We start from the raw sequence: 16,747 nt of genomic DNA on the forward strand, positions 1-16,747 counted from the left end.
GATTTAAACTTCCAAGCAAAAGGTGGCACCATCAGCATTGTAAAAACCCCTCAGTATTACAGTCTGGTGTCACTTCAGATTAGGTGCTTAGATTTCTTAAGTGGAGTAACCAATGACATCTTTATCTGACAATCTAACCATTCACCCAGCTATCTATATCTGTATGATTTATTAAAAATCTTAAGCTTATGCATGCTTCCTGTTTGTGCTTCTTGACTTCCTGTTGTCACTTTTTTAACACATTTTTGTGTCAACAAAATTTCCACGTCCACATTTATCGCATTTTACTTGTACCATCAGTGCAACAAGTTTACATAATTGTCAGTGACTGTGGGACAATATCTTGGCCATTGACTTGATTTTTAAAGTGAACAATCAAAAGATAAGCATGAAAAAAATTTTTTAATAGTCTTAAATTGGTTTATTGTTAATTTAGAATTTCAGTCATTGATTCCAAAAAATTGTATCCAACATCTGTATAGAGAAAAGCAAAATACTGCGGATGCTGGAAATCTGAAACAAAAACAAAAATTGCTGGAAAAACTCAGCAGGTCTGACTGCATCTGTGGAGAGAAAGACAGAGTTAACATTTTGAGTCCATATGACTCTTCTTCAGAGCTAAAGGGAAGTAGAAATGTGTTGAAAGTTTATACCGGAGTTATCTCTTCCCATTGCATGTCCTCTGTTGCACCATTATTACTTTACCTTGGAATCACATTTTCCAATCTACCTGTGATAGGTTCCTTTTTGAAGCATGGAAAAGTAGCTCTTCCCCAGTTAAGTATTTTGATCTTTGATACAGTACTTTGTTGTTGCTTTCCATAATTACTTTAAACCGAATTAAGTTATGGTCACCATTAGCTAAGTGACCTCCTACTTAAAACACTTTGCTTGCCCTGCTTCATTTCCCAGAATGGAGAGAAAAACAGTTAACGTTTAGTGAAGGCCCATTTTCTCATATGCTTCGGCGAAGGAGTCGAAAGTGACCTGGAGCTCAATTTCTGCGTGAGTGGACACGTAAGTGTCATCTACATATTGAAGCTCAATGACTGAGGTCACTGGGGAGACCAAACACAGGTTAGATGGTTGCTTGGCTGAACAGCTCCAGTCAGCGCTCAAGTATGAGTCTGAGCTTCCAATCACATGCCATTTTAATTCTCCATCCTCACTCTCCTACATTGTTTCAATGAAGCTCACCATAAGCTCGAGGAACAGCACCTCATTTTTTGATTAGGCACTTTCCAGCTTTTTGGACTCAACATTTGAATCAAACAATTTCAGAATATACCCAATGCCCCAATGTTTTGAGACAGTAGGTGCTGGTAATGATTCTGTTGTTGCCATTTACAGCTCCTCTAGACCCATCTTTTGACTCTTCACTAGTCCCATCACCACCTACTTTTGTGTTTCCCACCATCCTTTCCATCAGTCCTGCCTTCCACCCCATCACAAGCCTTTCCTTTTGTTCCTTCTATCCCGCTCCCCATCTGCCTGTTATTGCCTGTCTACTTGCTCAAAACTTGTTATATCTCTAACCTCTGCCAATTCTGACAAAATGTCAAAGATCTGAAATGTTAACTCTACTTCTCTCTCCACAGATGCTGCCCGAGTATTTCCTGTGTTTTCTGTTCTTATGTACTCCAACCACAGTTTCAATACACTTAATGCCAGTAAAGTTTTTCAGTATTGTCAAAATCGCTCCGCAGAGATTGGAGAAACTAGAAACTTGACAACCTTTGGTCTGAGTACTGATGACTGCTCAACTAGCACTGTGACCATATTTGGATATGGTGGATATTAAAATATCACTTTACAGTCTAATCTTTTTTCCATGGAGGTGGGATCTATTACCATGAGCCATTCTCAGTGGTAGTGTTAGGTGGGGAGGAAAAGTCAGAAAAGTTGCAAGTGCTAAGTTCTTAACAGTTTTTACATTATACAATAATTGTGGGACATGTACCTAACTTTCAGGCATTGTTGGGATGTGGACATATGAGTTTGATGTACACGGAGGGTACAGGAACACAGTCAGGTTGGTAATATCATACAAAGAATTCTGAGAAAGGATTATTAAACTTGCACACATCTTAACTGCTAGTTTTGTTTCAATGTTGATTCTGAGCAGAGGAAGGGAAAATGACAAGGAAGACAATGGTGTAGAAGTTCAGAGAGGGGGAGGACAGTCCAACAGCCTGTTATTACCAAAGACTCTTAAGTTCTCTATAAAGATACAAAAACAAAACAATGCTGGAAAATCTCAGCAGGTCTGACAGCAGATGTGAAGAGAAAGACAGAGTCAACGTTTCGAGTCCATATGACTTCTTCAGAGCTAAAGGGAAGTAGAAATGTGGTGAAATATATACTGTTTAAGGAGGGCGGACCAGGTGAAGCTGGATAGAAGGCCAGTGATAGGCGGAGGCAAAGGAGAGATTGCGAAAGATGTCATAAACAAAAGGTCAAAGGGTTGTTAACCGTGGTGGTACTGGCTAAAGGAGGTGCTAATAGTGACATTAAGAGTGGAAAGCAGAATGATAATGGCAGGACAAGGGTAAGCACTCTGGAAAGTGACAGATGGCCCTAGTGGGGGTGGAGCGTGGGGAGGTGATGGAAAAAAAGATCAAAAAGGCTAAAAACTGGATATAAAACAATGAATAAAAATGGGGAAAAATTAAAAATAATAATACTGAAAATAAGTGGGAAAAAATAAAGAAATAAAATTTGAAAAATAATAATGAATAAGAAGAAAGGGAGGGACCAAAAAGGGATGGGGATAGAGGAGACAGATCATGGTCTGAAGTTGTTGAACTCAATGTTAAATCCGGAAGGCTGTAAAGTGCCTAATCAGAAGAAGAGGTGCTGTTCCTCCAGTTTGTGTTGAGCTTCACTGGAACATTGCAGCAGGCCAAGGACGGACATGTGAGCATGAGAGTAGGATGGTGTGTTGAAATGGCAAGCGACAGGAAGGTCTGAGTCATGCTTGCGGACAGACCGGAGGTGTTCCGCAAAGTGGTCACCCAGTCTGCGTTTGGTCTCTCCAGTTTGGAGGAGACCACATTGGGAGCAGGATGAGGATTGTTCAGGCTTCTGTTCAAGGAAGAAGTGGAGAGCCCTTAGACCACCCTGGTGGGGGATGGAGGTGTAGAGGGATTGAACGTCCATGGTGAAGAGGAGGCGGATGGGACCAGGGAACTGGAAATTGTTGATGTGATGGGCATCAGAGGAATCGTAGATGTAGGTGGGAAAAGACTGGACAAGGGGGGAGAGAATGGAGTCAAGATAAGAAGAAATGAGTTCCATGGGGCAGAAACAGGGTGACACGATCAGTCTACTGGGACAGTTCTGTCTGTGGATTTTGGGAAGGAGGTAGAAGCGGGCTATCCAAGGTTGGAAGCTGTGGAGGGAAGATCTCCAGAGATAAGGCCAGTGACAGTCCTGGAAACAGTGGCTTGATGTTCAATGGTGGGGTCGTGGTTCAGGGGGAGGTAGGAGGAAGTGTCTGCGAGTTGGCGCTCAGCCTCTGCAAGGTAGAGGTCAGTACGCCAGACAACAGCACCACCCTTGTCGGCAGATTTGATAAAGTAAGGGTTGGACCTGAGAGAATGGAGTGCGGCGAGTTCAGAAGGAGAGAAGTTAGAGTGGATGAGAGGAGCAGAGAAATTGAGACGGCCGATGTCACGCTGATAGTTCTCAATGAAAAGATCAAGGACAGGTAAGAGGCCAGAGGGAGGGGTCCAGGTGGAGGGAGAATACTGGAGCCAGGTGAAAGGATCTGTTGAATTGGGCGAAGGACTCCAGCCCAAAGAAGTGAGCACGGAGACGAAGGCGGCGGAAGAAGAGTCCAGCACCATGCTGAGCCCGGAATTCATTGAGGTGAGGGCATAAGGGTATGAAACTGAGTCCTTTGCTAAGTACTGAATATTCAACATCAGAGAGGGGAAGGTCAGAGGGTATGGTGAATACACAACAAGGGCTGGGATTAGAAGACGGGATGAGGTCAGAGAGATGGGAAGGGGTGGAGGGCCCTGGATGGGCGTTGGTATCAATGAGTTGTTGGAGCTTGCATTCCTTGGCACCTGAAAGAAAGAGACAAAGTTTCTTGTTAAGGCGTTGGATGAGACGAAGAATAAAATGAAACTGGGGGCAAGGACAACTTTGAGATAGGGTGGGTCGGTGCTGCTGGAGGGAGAGGTTGAGTGTGTCATATGGCGGCGCATGGCACTGAGTGGATCTCAGGATGCGACGAGAACAGCAGCCCAAGGAGCATTGTATGTCCCGGAGATACCCGTAATACTGGGTGGATTCGAAACATGAGGGATGGAACTTCAGTTGGAAAATTTATTTATTTATTCCCGCTTATTTTCATTATTTTTTTTCCATTTTTATTCAATGTTTTATCCCCAGTTTTTAGCCTTGTCGATCTTTTTACCCACCACCATCCCCTCCCCGCACCCCACCCCCACTAGGGTCATCTGTCACTTTCCAGAGTGCTTATCCTGGTCCTGCCATTATCACAATCTGCTTTACATTATTAATGTCACCGTTAGCACCTCCTTTAGCCAGTACCACCAAGGTAAAGTAGTAATAGTGCAACTGAGGACATTCAAGGGAAGAGAGAACTCCGGTACAAACTTGGCAAATTCCCTTATATAGTTGTGATTAGGTAAAATACTTGTTGAAACCAATAAACTAAGCAATTGAGATTTTTTTTTGTCAGATACATTAATGTTAATTGTGTATTTCATTATTATTCCTAATAGGATCATTGGGATTGAATACTATGGCACAGGTAATGCATAATTCTGTTACATATAATTATAAAAACAGTATGCTTGTACGGTTTGAAAATTGAAACACCATTGTGCAATTGTGTACATACTTTAACTCTTGATTCTGTTTCCTTCAAGCCACCAGTAGCACCATCTGAAGGAAACAAGGAGAAGTCAGGTATAACTTGGGATCATCCTTGAGTGCTTTTTAAGAAAATAATGACAGTAATCTTGTTACTTGTATTTTTATCCTTCCAATCAAAGGTGCTCAACTTTTCTTCTGTTCCAGATTTAATTGCAGAGCTTGGCTTAATTGATGCAGGTGATACAGAAGGTAATTGTCATGGGCCCTAATAATGACATTAGGTTTAAATAACATTATTAATATGTAGGTTATTGTAAAGGAAAACTGAACAAGTTTGAACCAATTGAAGGAATTAGTATCTGCATATGGAAGACCCTTTTATTAAATGACAAGAAATCCACACCAATTTCAGATTGGAATCAATATCACGGTTGTATTTGATGAAAGTTGTGCAATTATGCAACACATCATCATGTCTCCGAAACATACAAACTGTTTCACGTACAATGAATTATTTTGAAATTTATTGACTTGTTATATTAACAAATGTGGTTGCCATTTTGCACTTGGCATAAATAAACAGGGAAATTTTTTTTTTATTTGTTCATGGGATGTGGGCATCGCTGGCTAGACCATCATTTATTGCCCATCCCTAACTGCGCTTGAGAAGATAGTGGTGAGCTGCCTTCTTGGACTGCTGCAGCCCATGTGTAGTAGGAATGCCTAGAGTGCTATTAGGTAATGAGTTACAGGATTTTGACCCAGCAGGAGGGAAGGAATGGTGATGTATTTCCATGTCAGGATGGTATGTGACTTGGAGGGGAATTTGCTGATGGTGATGTTGCCATGCTCCTCTTGGTGGTAGAGGTTGTGGGTTTGGAGGATGCTGTCAAAGGAACCTTGGCGATTTGCTGCAGTGCATCTTGAAGATGGTACACACTGTTGCCACTGTGCGTTGCTAGTGGAGGGAGTGAATGTTGAAGGTGATGATGGGATGCCAATCAAGCAGGTTGCTTTGTCCTGGATGGTGTTGAGCTTCTTGAGTGCAGTTGGAGCTGCACTCATCCAGGCAAGCGGGCAGTATTCCATCATACTCCTGACTTGTGCCTAGGACAGGCTTTAGGGAGTCAGAAGGTGAGCTACTGTCCACAGATTTCTCAGCCTCTGACTTGGTCTTGTAGCCACAATATTTATATGGCTGGTTCAGTTCAGTTTCTGCAATGGTAAGCCCTCCAGGATGTTGATAGTTGGGGATTCAGTGCTGGTAATGCCATTGAATATCATGGGGAGACGGTAAGATTTTCTCTTGTTGGAGATGGTCATTTCCTGGCACTTGTGTGGTGCAAATGTTACTTGTCACTTGTCAAACAAGCCTGAATGTTGTCCAGGTCTCGCTGCATTTGGACATGAACTGCGTCAGTATCTGAGGAGTTGCGAATGGTGCTGAATATTGTGCAATCATTTGCAAACATGCCTGTTCCTGAGCTTATGATGGAGGAAAGGTCATTGATGAAGCAGCTGAATATGGTTAGGCCTAGACACTACTCTGAGGAACTCCTGCAGTGATGAGATGATTGACCTCCAACAAATACAGCCATCTCCCTTTGTGCTAGGTATGACTCTGACCAGTGGACAGTCTTCCCCTGATTCCCATTGACTTCAGTTTTGCCAGCGCTCCTAATGCCACGCTTGGTCAAATGCTGCCTTGATGTCAAGGGCAGTCACTCTCATCTCACCTTTTTTGTTCAGCTTTTTTGTCATGTTTGGACCAAGGCTGTAATGAGATCAGGAACTGAGTGGCTCTGGCAGAAACCAACTGAGCGTCAGTGAGCAGGTTATTGCTGAGTTGGTGCTGCTTGATAACATTGTCGAGTTTAGAAAATTAAGGGGTGAATCCAGTTGAAGTATTTGAGGTAGATAGCGGGCATAAAGAGAAACTGTTTTCTCTTGTTGGAGAGTCCAAAACAAGAGATGCACCCTTCAGGTGTGATGTCAGGAAGTACTGGTTCATACACAGCGTAGTGAAAATCTGGAGCACTCTTTCCCCCAGAAAGCTGCTAAGACTAGTCCAGTTGAAAATTCTCAAAACTAAGATAGGTAAATGTTTTGGGTAAGGGCGTTAATTGATATGGAACCAAGGCAGACCTGTGGATTGAGGCACAGATCAGCCATGGTCTTAAATGAATGGAGAACAGGCTGCCTCCTGTTCCTGTGTTGTTCTGTGTTTTGTGATATTGATTGAATAAGGAATGTTGTTCAGGACACCAGAAGAAGCGTCCTATTTTACTTTGAGTCGTTCACCTGAATTGAATTTGAGTTTATGGGGAGAATTTTCTGTATATCGGGAGCAGGCACGGGCGGGTGTGGAGCCGATTGCCGCCCGTGGCGAGAGGAGGGAGAGTCAGGGCCTGCAGTCTTTCACACGTGCGCAAAAGAGAGCGGATATCTACCTGAGGCTCGGAGCTGCCTCAGGGCGATTAAGTACATAATAAATGTTCAGAAATAATAAAGTTAAAAATAATTTAGAAGTCTCCTCATGTGACAGTGTCACATGAGCTGGGACACGTTAATGAATTGTGCAAAAAATGTTTATTTATGTAATAAAACCTTCAGGTAACCTCAACCCGCCCGTGGATGAGGTTTCCTGAAAAATGCAAAGGCCACTTGGGCTCTTTGCTTGCCCGCCAACCTTAAGAGCAGCATTGATAAGTACTTTAATTGGGTTTTTAATGGCCTTAACAGGCCTTTGACAGTTCGGCGGGTGCGCAGCCACCTCCAGCGTGCGCCCGCCAAACGAAAGATCTAAATGACGCGTGGTGACTTCGGGACGCAAGCCCGACTTCACTGTGCGTCATTTTACACGTCGGCATGCCGGGCCCGTCCCCGCTCGTCGACGTCAAAATTCTGGCCTATGACTTCAACAGAATTTGTCTCAATGCTCATAATATTTTGACAATGATTTTTTTTTATAGATACCTCAGACTGGGACTCTGCTAGTGTTTCTGGGAGAAAGGTATCACTCAACGTATTTAATTCTACACCACAAGTAAACCTAATTAGGAAAGATGGCAAACTAGCACTCCAGTCAGTTCAGTCACCAAAAAAAGAAATGTCCAATGCCAAGACTCCAATAAACATATCAAGGTCAAATTCTGAAGAGACTACATGTGTCCACAGAACATCACAATCTGAAGGCTCACCTGATTTATTGAAAAGTGGGTTGGCTTCATATCCTTCAGCGCAACATCAAGTTGGTCCAGAACTTCAATTTAAAAATACCATATCAGTTAAACAGGAAAATGGTATGTATAATGAAGTTATGTCTTATTCTTGTTGAGCTTTACACCTTAGTTATTAGTGTGTAATGTAAACATAAATGTATGTTCCATGTTGCTGCTTCTACAGTTAATTTATTTCAGGATAAGGTAATCACAAGTAGAAAGTAAGAGGTCACAAATTTTTGTGTTACTGACCTGTGAAGAAAACATTTGAATGGCTTCCAGAGATACCTACTGTAGCGGAGTTTAATAAAGAGTTTGGAAATTACAACATACAACATTGAATGATACTAGGGGGGACAGTCTTGGGACACAAGAGCGACCATTTAGGAAGGAAATTAGAAATTTCTTCACTTGGAAAGTTGTGCATTTTTGGAATGGATACTCCATCAGAGAGTTTATCTGAGGCTGAGATAGACAGAGTTTTGGTCTCAGAATCAAGGGATATGAGGAGCGGATGACAAAGTAGAGTTAAGGCAGAAAATCAGTCATGAACGTATTGAATGATGGAGCAGCTCCTAGGGGCTTTATGGTCTATTATTTGTGCTCCCCCTGTTCTTAACGTAGTACTATGGCTCTATTTAGAACAAATTCAAATATGTATTAGAATAAAGAAGCCTAATTCCCTTTTACAAGAGAAAAGCACTGCGGATGTTAGAAATCTGAAATAAAAGCAGAAAATGCTGGAAATACTCAGCAGGTCTGGTAACACCTGTGGAGAAAGAAACAGTTAACATTTCAGGTTGTGACCTTTTATCTAAACTGGCTGTTCTGATGCTGCCAGATCTGCTGAGTATTTCCAGCATTCTCTGTTTTTATAACTAAATCCCTTAACATGGTTAAAATTAAGATTAATTAATTATCTTTTATCTGGTTCAAAATATGATATTGCACAACTGTTCCTCAAATATCATCATATTGATAGTCTTTTTGATGTGGCATTTGTTGGACCGGAGTAATAACACAGCATGAAATGGTTTTAAAACATTTTAATTTACATTAATCAGCAGGGATGGTCTTTTTTCTGAATAAATGACCTTTAGAGGAACAAAAATTACCTATGTCTAACCTAAAGTATTCATAGGTCACTGATTTTGAAGACCTAGTATATTATTAAATTGAAACTGAAGCAATACAGTACTATTTTATTTCTTTGTTTCAAATTAGAAACTGATTGGAATTCAAAAGACAAGGACATTCCTTTGGGGAAAAGAGTATCTTTAGAACTTGAGAATCCAAAAATTCAAAATGCTGTCCAACAAGATAAAAAGAAACACAAATATGGCCATCTTTTCCTTGGCAAGGAAAAGCTAATCATTTTTTGACAGAATTTAATAGCGGCGAGTCAGATATTGCCCTAGTGCTGCTTCGTAAAACACGCATTTATTACTGGCACCAACCGATAATCTGCCAGTTATGATATCTCTGCAATAATATTCATATTGCTTATTCAGCTAAATTGCCATTTAACCAACATAACTGACAAGAAGTCAGCAATTCAGCTGTGGGATGCATAATACTTATATGTAATGGCTGCACAAAAATGTTGTAACTTCTAATTTCTCAGTTGTGTCTACTTAATTGAAAATAGTTGCAATCTCTACTCAGGTCATTTACACACCTCTTTTAAAAATATACTTTTAAAGCTGTTGATAAATTTTGTAAATATGTCTGCAGTATCTGAACTGAAAATATCTCCATCAGAGGAGGAAGAAAATGAAAAGGAAGAGAAAAATGACTGGAAAATGGAGAAGGTGAGGCATTCATGCACGACTGCGATAGTAAATTTATTGGCTTTCCATTGCAAATTTGTGTGCAAATTTGGTTGTATACTTTATTAAAATACATTCTTTAAAATACAAATAGGCATTTATTTTTTTAAATCGTGAATATAAACATTACTACATAGTTGTTATAATTACTGTATTGCCTAAACCTAGGTGTTGTATTTTCATTCCATAAATAGTATATTGTTTTTAACCTGGTATAAAACTCCATACATTTAAAAAATGCATGAACTTATATTGATTGAACCTTCAACAGTTAATTTTCATTAGTGCAATTTTAAAAATTGAGGAAGTTAAGGAGCTGTAGAGTTCATTTTTACTGTGATGACCAAGTCTTGAGAAAATATTGACAAGACAATATTTCAAATGAATATGTAATTTTGCTAAACAATTGCAGTACCTGTAAAGAGGGCTTCTCTTTTAATAGCTGTTTTGCTTACCTTTCAAGTTACCAGCATCTTTTCAGTAATTGCTAGATTCTACATTTGATGCATCTAGGTTCACAGTGATATGTCCACTTGGGCTTTCTGTTTACTTGCATTGCACTTCCTAAAATTTGGAGTTCCAATGGCTTTTCCGTTCAGTAAATACATGGAGGGTGCTTGATAGGTAACGCCGGAATATCATTTTCACCCCTTTGGTGAAGAAGACCACGTGCCTTATGAAAAGTCACTCGTAATTTTTTTTAAAGAATAATCACTGGGGTCAGAAAACATAGCACCATGTGGTACTAGCATCATAACACATGACTGCTATGGCGTGAATGAATTATGTGAGCAGTAATAGAAATAACTATTTACATTCCACGTACCACCATCCACAGTGGTATTGACTAGGAAGATAGTGAGAGCTTGGGGTATTGGAAAATTTTAATCAAGCTGCAAGTGGAGTTTTAAAAATACTTATAGATTCATTGTGATTTATTTCTTAAATAAGGTATCTTGGTGCATAAAGCACAAAAAATTATTTAAAAAGATAAACATGAGTAACTGTGCACAGTACACCAAGTGTGATCTAACCAAAGTTCGATAAGCATTGAGCATGACCTCTTTACTTTTCCTTAAGCGCTGCACCCTTGTCTTCTGACTGTTGGTTGTGGCAGTTCATTTTTTAACTTTTGGAAATGAATGATAAGTCTTTATAATATTTATGTTAATTACTTACATTCTGTCTCTTAATTACTTACAGCTATCCCTTGCTTAGCACTCCTAATATGTTCCTAAAAAACGGCATGCTAAACAAAATCGCGCTAAATGGAAATCACTTTCCCATAAGAAACCATGTAAGAAGAGAGGGTTATGTTCCTGACCTGTAATTTTTACATTAAAACCTATTGGCAGCCCTGCATAGAACAGACCCAAAAATCCTCTTACTAACTCTTTCTGCTTATTTCCTGCTCCCCAACCCTCTTGCTCGCGACCCCTTCCCTGACCCTTCGCTCACCGATTCCTTCTCCCGATCCCTCGCTGTGATCGAGGGCACAGGAGAGGAGTAGAGGGATGAAGCAAGTGATGGAGCGAGGGGTTGCGAGTAGGAGGGATGGAATGGGAGTGTCAAGGAGGGAGGCGGTGAGCAGAAGCATCAGCGAGTGGGCCACAGGAAAAACAAGTGTGGGCTGGGCTGCAATCAGCCCGAGGGTCCAGTAGTAAATGCCGCTGCAATACATATACCTTTTCATACAGTATTTAAACATTTTTATTGCTGTATATTGTTTTGGGCACAAAACTTCTCTGTGGAAGGATGCATCCGGAGTATATTTTTCTTGATTTCATTTTACACTCTCACCATTTCTTTTAGCATTAGATAGCAATTATAATATAGCAAAAATAGCAATTTTTTTTTTGTTTTAGTAATAGCAACCGTTTAATTATCATGCCACTCTGTACCATGCACTTTTGGTGTTGACTTGAGGGTGAAATACACAAGAGTTCCAAATCATTTGGGTCCATTTGAATAGTTTTTTATGTTTAAGCTTTTTTTTAAATTTGAGGTCCAGTCTGCTGTCATATAGTGCTGAAACAGTACAAATGGAGTCTGGTAGTATTCAAACAAAAACCAGGTATAAATTTACGTCTATTGTGTGAGAAGTTATTTCCCATTTTTGGAGCTAAAAAATAATTGAGTTATTACTTTCACATTTTACTGGACAGATTTTTTAAAAAGTATTTACTCATCTTTGAAGTACTTTTGACCTCATTTTAGTGAGGAATATGCATTGAGTTAATTACTTAACAATTTTTCAAAGAGTAAGACTTGGAATGGCTTTATTCATTGGAGATTTATCACCATAGAAGAGTGCTAAATGGTTCTTGATATAACTACTGACCTCTGATATGGTCACACGGTCTAATTCAGTACAGAAGTATGAAAGGATACCGAGAGTTCAACATGATGGGAAAGTTATCGGACGAAGTTTGATTTATTCTTCTGAAATTGAATGAAACTAGGAAAGGTACTGAATTGGCAGAAAATGGCTTAAATTGTTATGTGTTTATACAGTTTGCTGTTTCAAAAATAATCCACCCACTATATTTAACTAATATTCCACATGTATAGTGTATCCTATGAAGAAGGCATTGCACAGTTAATATGAAACTACAGAACAAGGCCATTTGAAAATGTTAAGGAAATGTTCCATATAGCTGAAATTAATTGACAAATAATTGTAATGACTATATTATGTATATAAATCAAATCAGGAACACTGGAAACCAATTCCCAGTGTCACATAATGTGAGATACTTCATGTATCTCTGATTTAACATAAACATTTGTTAGCAAACAAATGTTTGTGTCAGTCTCTCATAGTTGCAAAATAACTGATGTATCTCAAGGCAAGGACATGAGATAACATCATGAATCACTGTCACTGAATATGTTGTATGTGTGATACTTTTTTGTTTACTAATCTAATGTACAACTTTGTTAGTTATTAGGAAGTGTATATTTTCCTACTTAATCCGGTGTGTACTTATCTTTTGTTAGTTCTGATGCCTGATTTCTCTTTACCTGTTTCGCATGCTTTCGCAAGGATAAATATATTTTAGAAACTGCCAGTATCGATGACAAATTGCCCACCAAAAACCCACAATCTGCAAATCAAACTCATGAGGGAGTTTTGCTTTCATATCAGAAAGCTGATGAAGTCGAGCTGGATGAAGAGCCTGATTTTGATAGTAGTGAGAGCGCTCCTGAGGATATGGGGATAAATGAAAAGAGTGAACTAGCCTTGAAGAAACGATATGTAAAAGTCTGGGTTGAAAAGGGAAAGAGCGAAATGGCATCACATCTAGAAACTCTTACAGTTGAATTGAAACAAAGATTTGAAGAACTTCAACAGAACAAGAATGGTGCAATTACTATGGAATATTCAGAAGACTGTGATGAAAAATATTCAACTGATGAATCTAATAAAGAAATTGTAATTGCAACCCTCAAGAAAAATGAAGATACTACTTTAGAAGAGGGTAGATATGATGAACATGACTGCAAAATTCTTCATCTAATTCCAGAGCAACAGGAATTGGAAGATTTTAGCACAGGGCCAACAGATGCAAGACATGAGCAGCAAACACTCCATAAAGTGCCTGAATCAAAACCAGCAGTGAATAATGATGAAAATAGCTTGGAGCATACTTGTGCACCTGAGGAAGTTAGTAAGTCAAAGGAGTTAAAGTGGAAGACAGCTCAAGATGATCACGTAACAACATTGGATTTGCCCATTCTGAAGGAACAAGGAACTGATGTTGCTGGTTACATTACTGATTTAGACTCTGATGCAGATGATGCTTCTCTTAAATTGCACTCTGGTACTGATAAAGTAAGTTCTGATAACAAGAATCCTAATTTTTTAGAAAAAACTCTGAAGCACAGTACTGAATTGGAGTTTTCATCCACAAGAAAGGAAGGTATTGTGTCCAAGTGCATTTCTCATCTTGATCTAATAAATCTTGAGACACCGTTGGATGATTTGGAGAACTATCCAAGAAACCTCCAGTTGGCCTCTGTAGCAGCTGCTAAACCTTACTTGGATGATGAGCTAGAGGAAGATATGCAGCGATTTAAGAATGAGGTAGGAATGCTAAAAGCAGTATTCCTGGCTTTGGAGAAAAAGAAAGCACAGCTGCAGAAAGAGGTAGACATTTCCCTAATAATCCTCCATTATGTGTGCAAGTGCTCCTGTTTTGCCTGAAGCGTTTTCTTCATTTCAACTTCTTTGAAGGGAAGAAGTGTGCATGAAACTAATTTTCTAGGTTTTTAGATGATGTAACTTTTCAGTAAATGTGTACAATTTGCATGCCAGTTGTGTTGAGAAAGGAAAAGATAGTTTCATTTTCAACAGTACAAGTTTTTAATAGTTGAATCAATAGTTGAATTTCTATTGAACTGAATTATAGTGAAGAGAAAGCAGAGCAAAATATATAATTGACTTTATATTTACATGTTGCATGTCAACCACCTTTAGAATTATTAACATTAAATCTTTTGGCTCTAGATGGTGATAACAGAACCGCAATTATTTCCATGCCAGCATTAAAGATTTCTTTGCCAAAATTGAAATGCTTAACAATATGAAGTGAACTCCATTGCTCAAATGAAATTACATCGAAATTCATTTCAATGCTCTATTGCAGGGGAAAAAAATTACTTAATATTTGTGATGTACATTTTGCCTGTTGTATGCCACTATTAATTTGCTCAAAGAAGATCAACTATTTGACAAATCCAATGAGTAATGGTAGCTTGGCCTGAAAAGAAATTTACTGTAGTTCTGCGTTTGTGTGTGTGTTTTTTTTAAATATGTTTCTATTTTATACATTTGAATGAACCCTCTTTGTGAACTCAATACTTGCATATATAAATGTCTTCAGCTTTATGGTTATTTAACCTTTTCCATGTTCTCTTATGACCTATAAGTTAATTTTTAATGTCATCGTCAAACCCTTTCACTTCAGTCTAAATTAGGCATTCTACCTTTCTAATTTGTCACTTAGGTTGATGCTTTATTTTGTTCTATATACACAGAAATGTTTTTACCTTGCCTGGTACCAAATTATTTCAATCAATTGAAAGTACAGATAATGATACAAGTGTGAAAACAAAGCTTATAGCTCTAGTTAAGTATGCACTGATTGGTAAAAGCACTATCTGAATAGCTTCTCATAAATTTGAATTATATGCTGACAATAAAGGGCAAAATGTAACCATCAAAAGAATAGACTGTAGAGCATTACCACCATGGGGAAACACTTACACACACAAGAATTTTGGCCTGGGTTTGCCTTTGAATTTCCACCAAGGTAATCTGGGAAGAATCAAATGAAATGGCATTAAAGATCAAAGAATTTTAAATGGGAGTAAGTTATAGTCATACCTACTTTACGCTCGAGCATCGGCCCTGTACCATTCGCGATTCGATTATGATCGATTTACACTGTGTAATTGCATTGATTCTTGGAAGAATTTAAGAATTCAGACTTATGCTAATGAATTTAATGGGTGTAACTTTACCCCAGCAACGCAGGTAGGGTGTTAGTCGCATTCTGGGTGTATTTTGCCAATTTTTGACTTAGCAGAAATGCCTGTATGTTTTTAAATACCTAAAATAGTGAAATTAGTGTTGGAATCTAACGTGGAGATATTTATGTCTGAAATCGGAGGTGTTTAAGATTTATTTTTCAATAGGTTAATGTCTTTGCCAAAATAATGGAGAGGCAAAATTTCAGCTGAAAGTGTTGTATTTCATAATGCAATTTCAAGGCAATTATCTTGCTTGTCCACAAGATACACAAGGAATGTGTATTGTGAAATACTGCTCCAGTATATTTATAAGACTTCGTTGTGCAGGACACTCCTTTGAGTCTCAATGATAGATCTTTTTTTATTACACGAAATAAAAATCCTTTGAGATGGTCACTTGTACTGGTTTTCTAATGCATTAAAGCACTGAATGTGGGCCACAGGAAAGGAAATTTATTTACTGTACACTCATCAAAGTGGAAGTAAAAAGTTATGGTTTCTTTAAGGAGCTTGGATATTGATTGCAAAGTGCAGTAAATTTGTGGATCCAATCCTCAGTTGTAATCACAATATTTATTCATTTGGGTGCAACAGTAGCATTGCTTCAGTATTATTTTAAATGATTTTGGCTGATAAGTAAGACCTTGTTGATCATAAAATTCTATTTTATGTTTTCAGGTTGAAGAAGAAAAAACTAAGAATTTTCAAAATAGAGAAAGAAGCAGACAAGATGAATTAGGTATTTCTGAATCAGCAGGAAAAGATGAGGACAGTTTGTGCACAACGCAGAAACAAGCACATGAGCAATCTTTCCAGCAACAAAATAGTGAAAGATTAGAGTTGAAATTGGCTAAGGGACATGGAGATTCATCTAAACAGCTGCAAGCCACTGTAACCTCACGGTTGGATAAAGAGAAACGAAATAAAGACAGAACAAAAAAAACTCTTTTCAAAGGGTGAGTTAATTGTTCTATATGATTTGATTGGTAATTGTAATGAGGGCCTCTTTCATTTTAATATTGGTATTTAGTATCAAAAATTAGAGAAAATATGGCGAATTGTTTGACTGCTGAAGTTAAACTCACTATTTTTATAACCAATAATTCTTCCACAAATATTTATTTTCTGTTTCAAACATTGCACTGATGCTGTCTTGCAAAACTTGCAATTCTTCTAGTTTAATTTCTCTCATAGAGCCCCAAATTGTTTTGCTCTTTCAGATTTGCTTCAGAAAGACAATTTTACTGTATGAAATACAATGTGATTTTGATAGTAATGTTGTACTTATTTGATGTAATGTACTGCATGAAA

General features: G+C 38.6%; 1 protein-coding gene across 11 annotated transcripts in view; it reads left to right on the top strand.

Moving 5' to 3' along the window:
• ankrd26 (ankyrin repeat domain 26) overlaps positions 1–16,747 on the top strand; it is a 193,824-nt gene that overhangs the window by 55,198 nt on the left and 121,879 nt on the right. For 6 of the 11 annotated variants that reach the window (XR_013580202.1, XM_078568012.1, XM_078568013.1 and 3 more), the window contains 7 exons: positions 4,758–4,786; positions 4,905–4,944; positions 5,056–5,100; positions 7,824–8,153; positions 9,807–9,883; positions 12,948–14,051; positions 16,115–16,392. Coding sequence is in view for 10 of the 11 variants with exons in the window: in XM_078568012.1 (XP_078424138.1) it covers positions 4,758–4,786; positions 4,905–4,944; positions 5,056–5,100; positions 7,824–8,153; positions 9,807–9,883; positions 12,948–14,051; positions 16,115–16,392 (1,903 nt within the window). In the remaining variant the exon portion in view is untranslated. The remainder of the gene's footprint in view (positions 1–4,757; positions 4,787–4,904; positions 4,945–5,055; positions 5,101–7,823; positions 8,154–9,806; positions 9,884–12,947; positions 14,052–16,114; positions 16,393–16,747) is intronic. The other 5 variants (XM_078568017.1, XM_078568018.1, XM_078568021.1 and 2 more) reach the window with 1 other exon arrangement.

This window comes from Cetorhinus maximus, chromosome 22 (assembly GCF_964194155.1).
Source record: "Cetorhinus maximus chromosome 22, sCetMax3.hap1.1, whole genome shotgun sequence".
Lineage (NCBI taxonomy): Eukaryota > Metazoa > Chordata > Chondrichthyes > Lamniformes > Cetorhinidae > Cetorhinus > Cetorhinus maximus.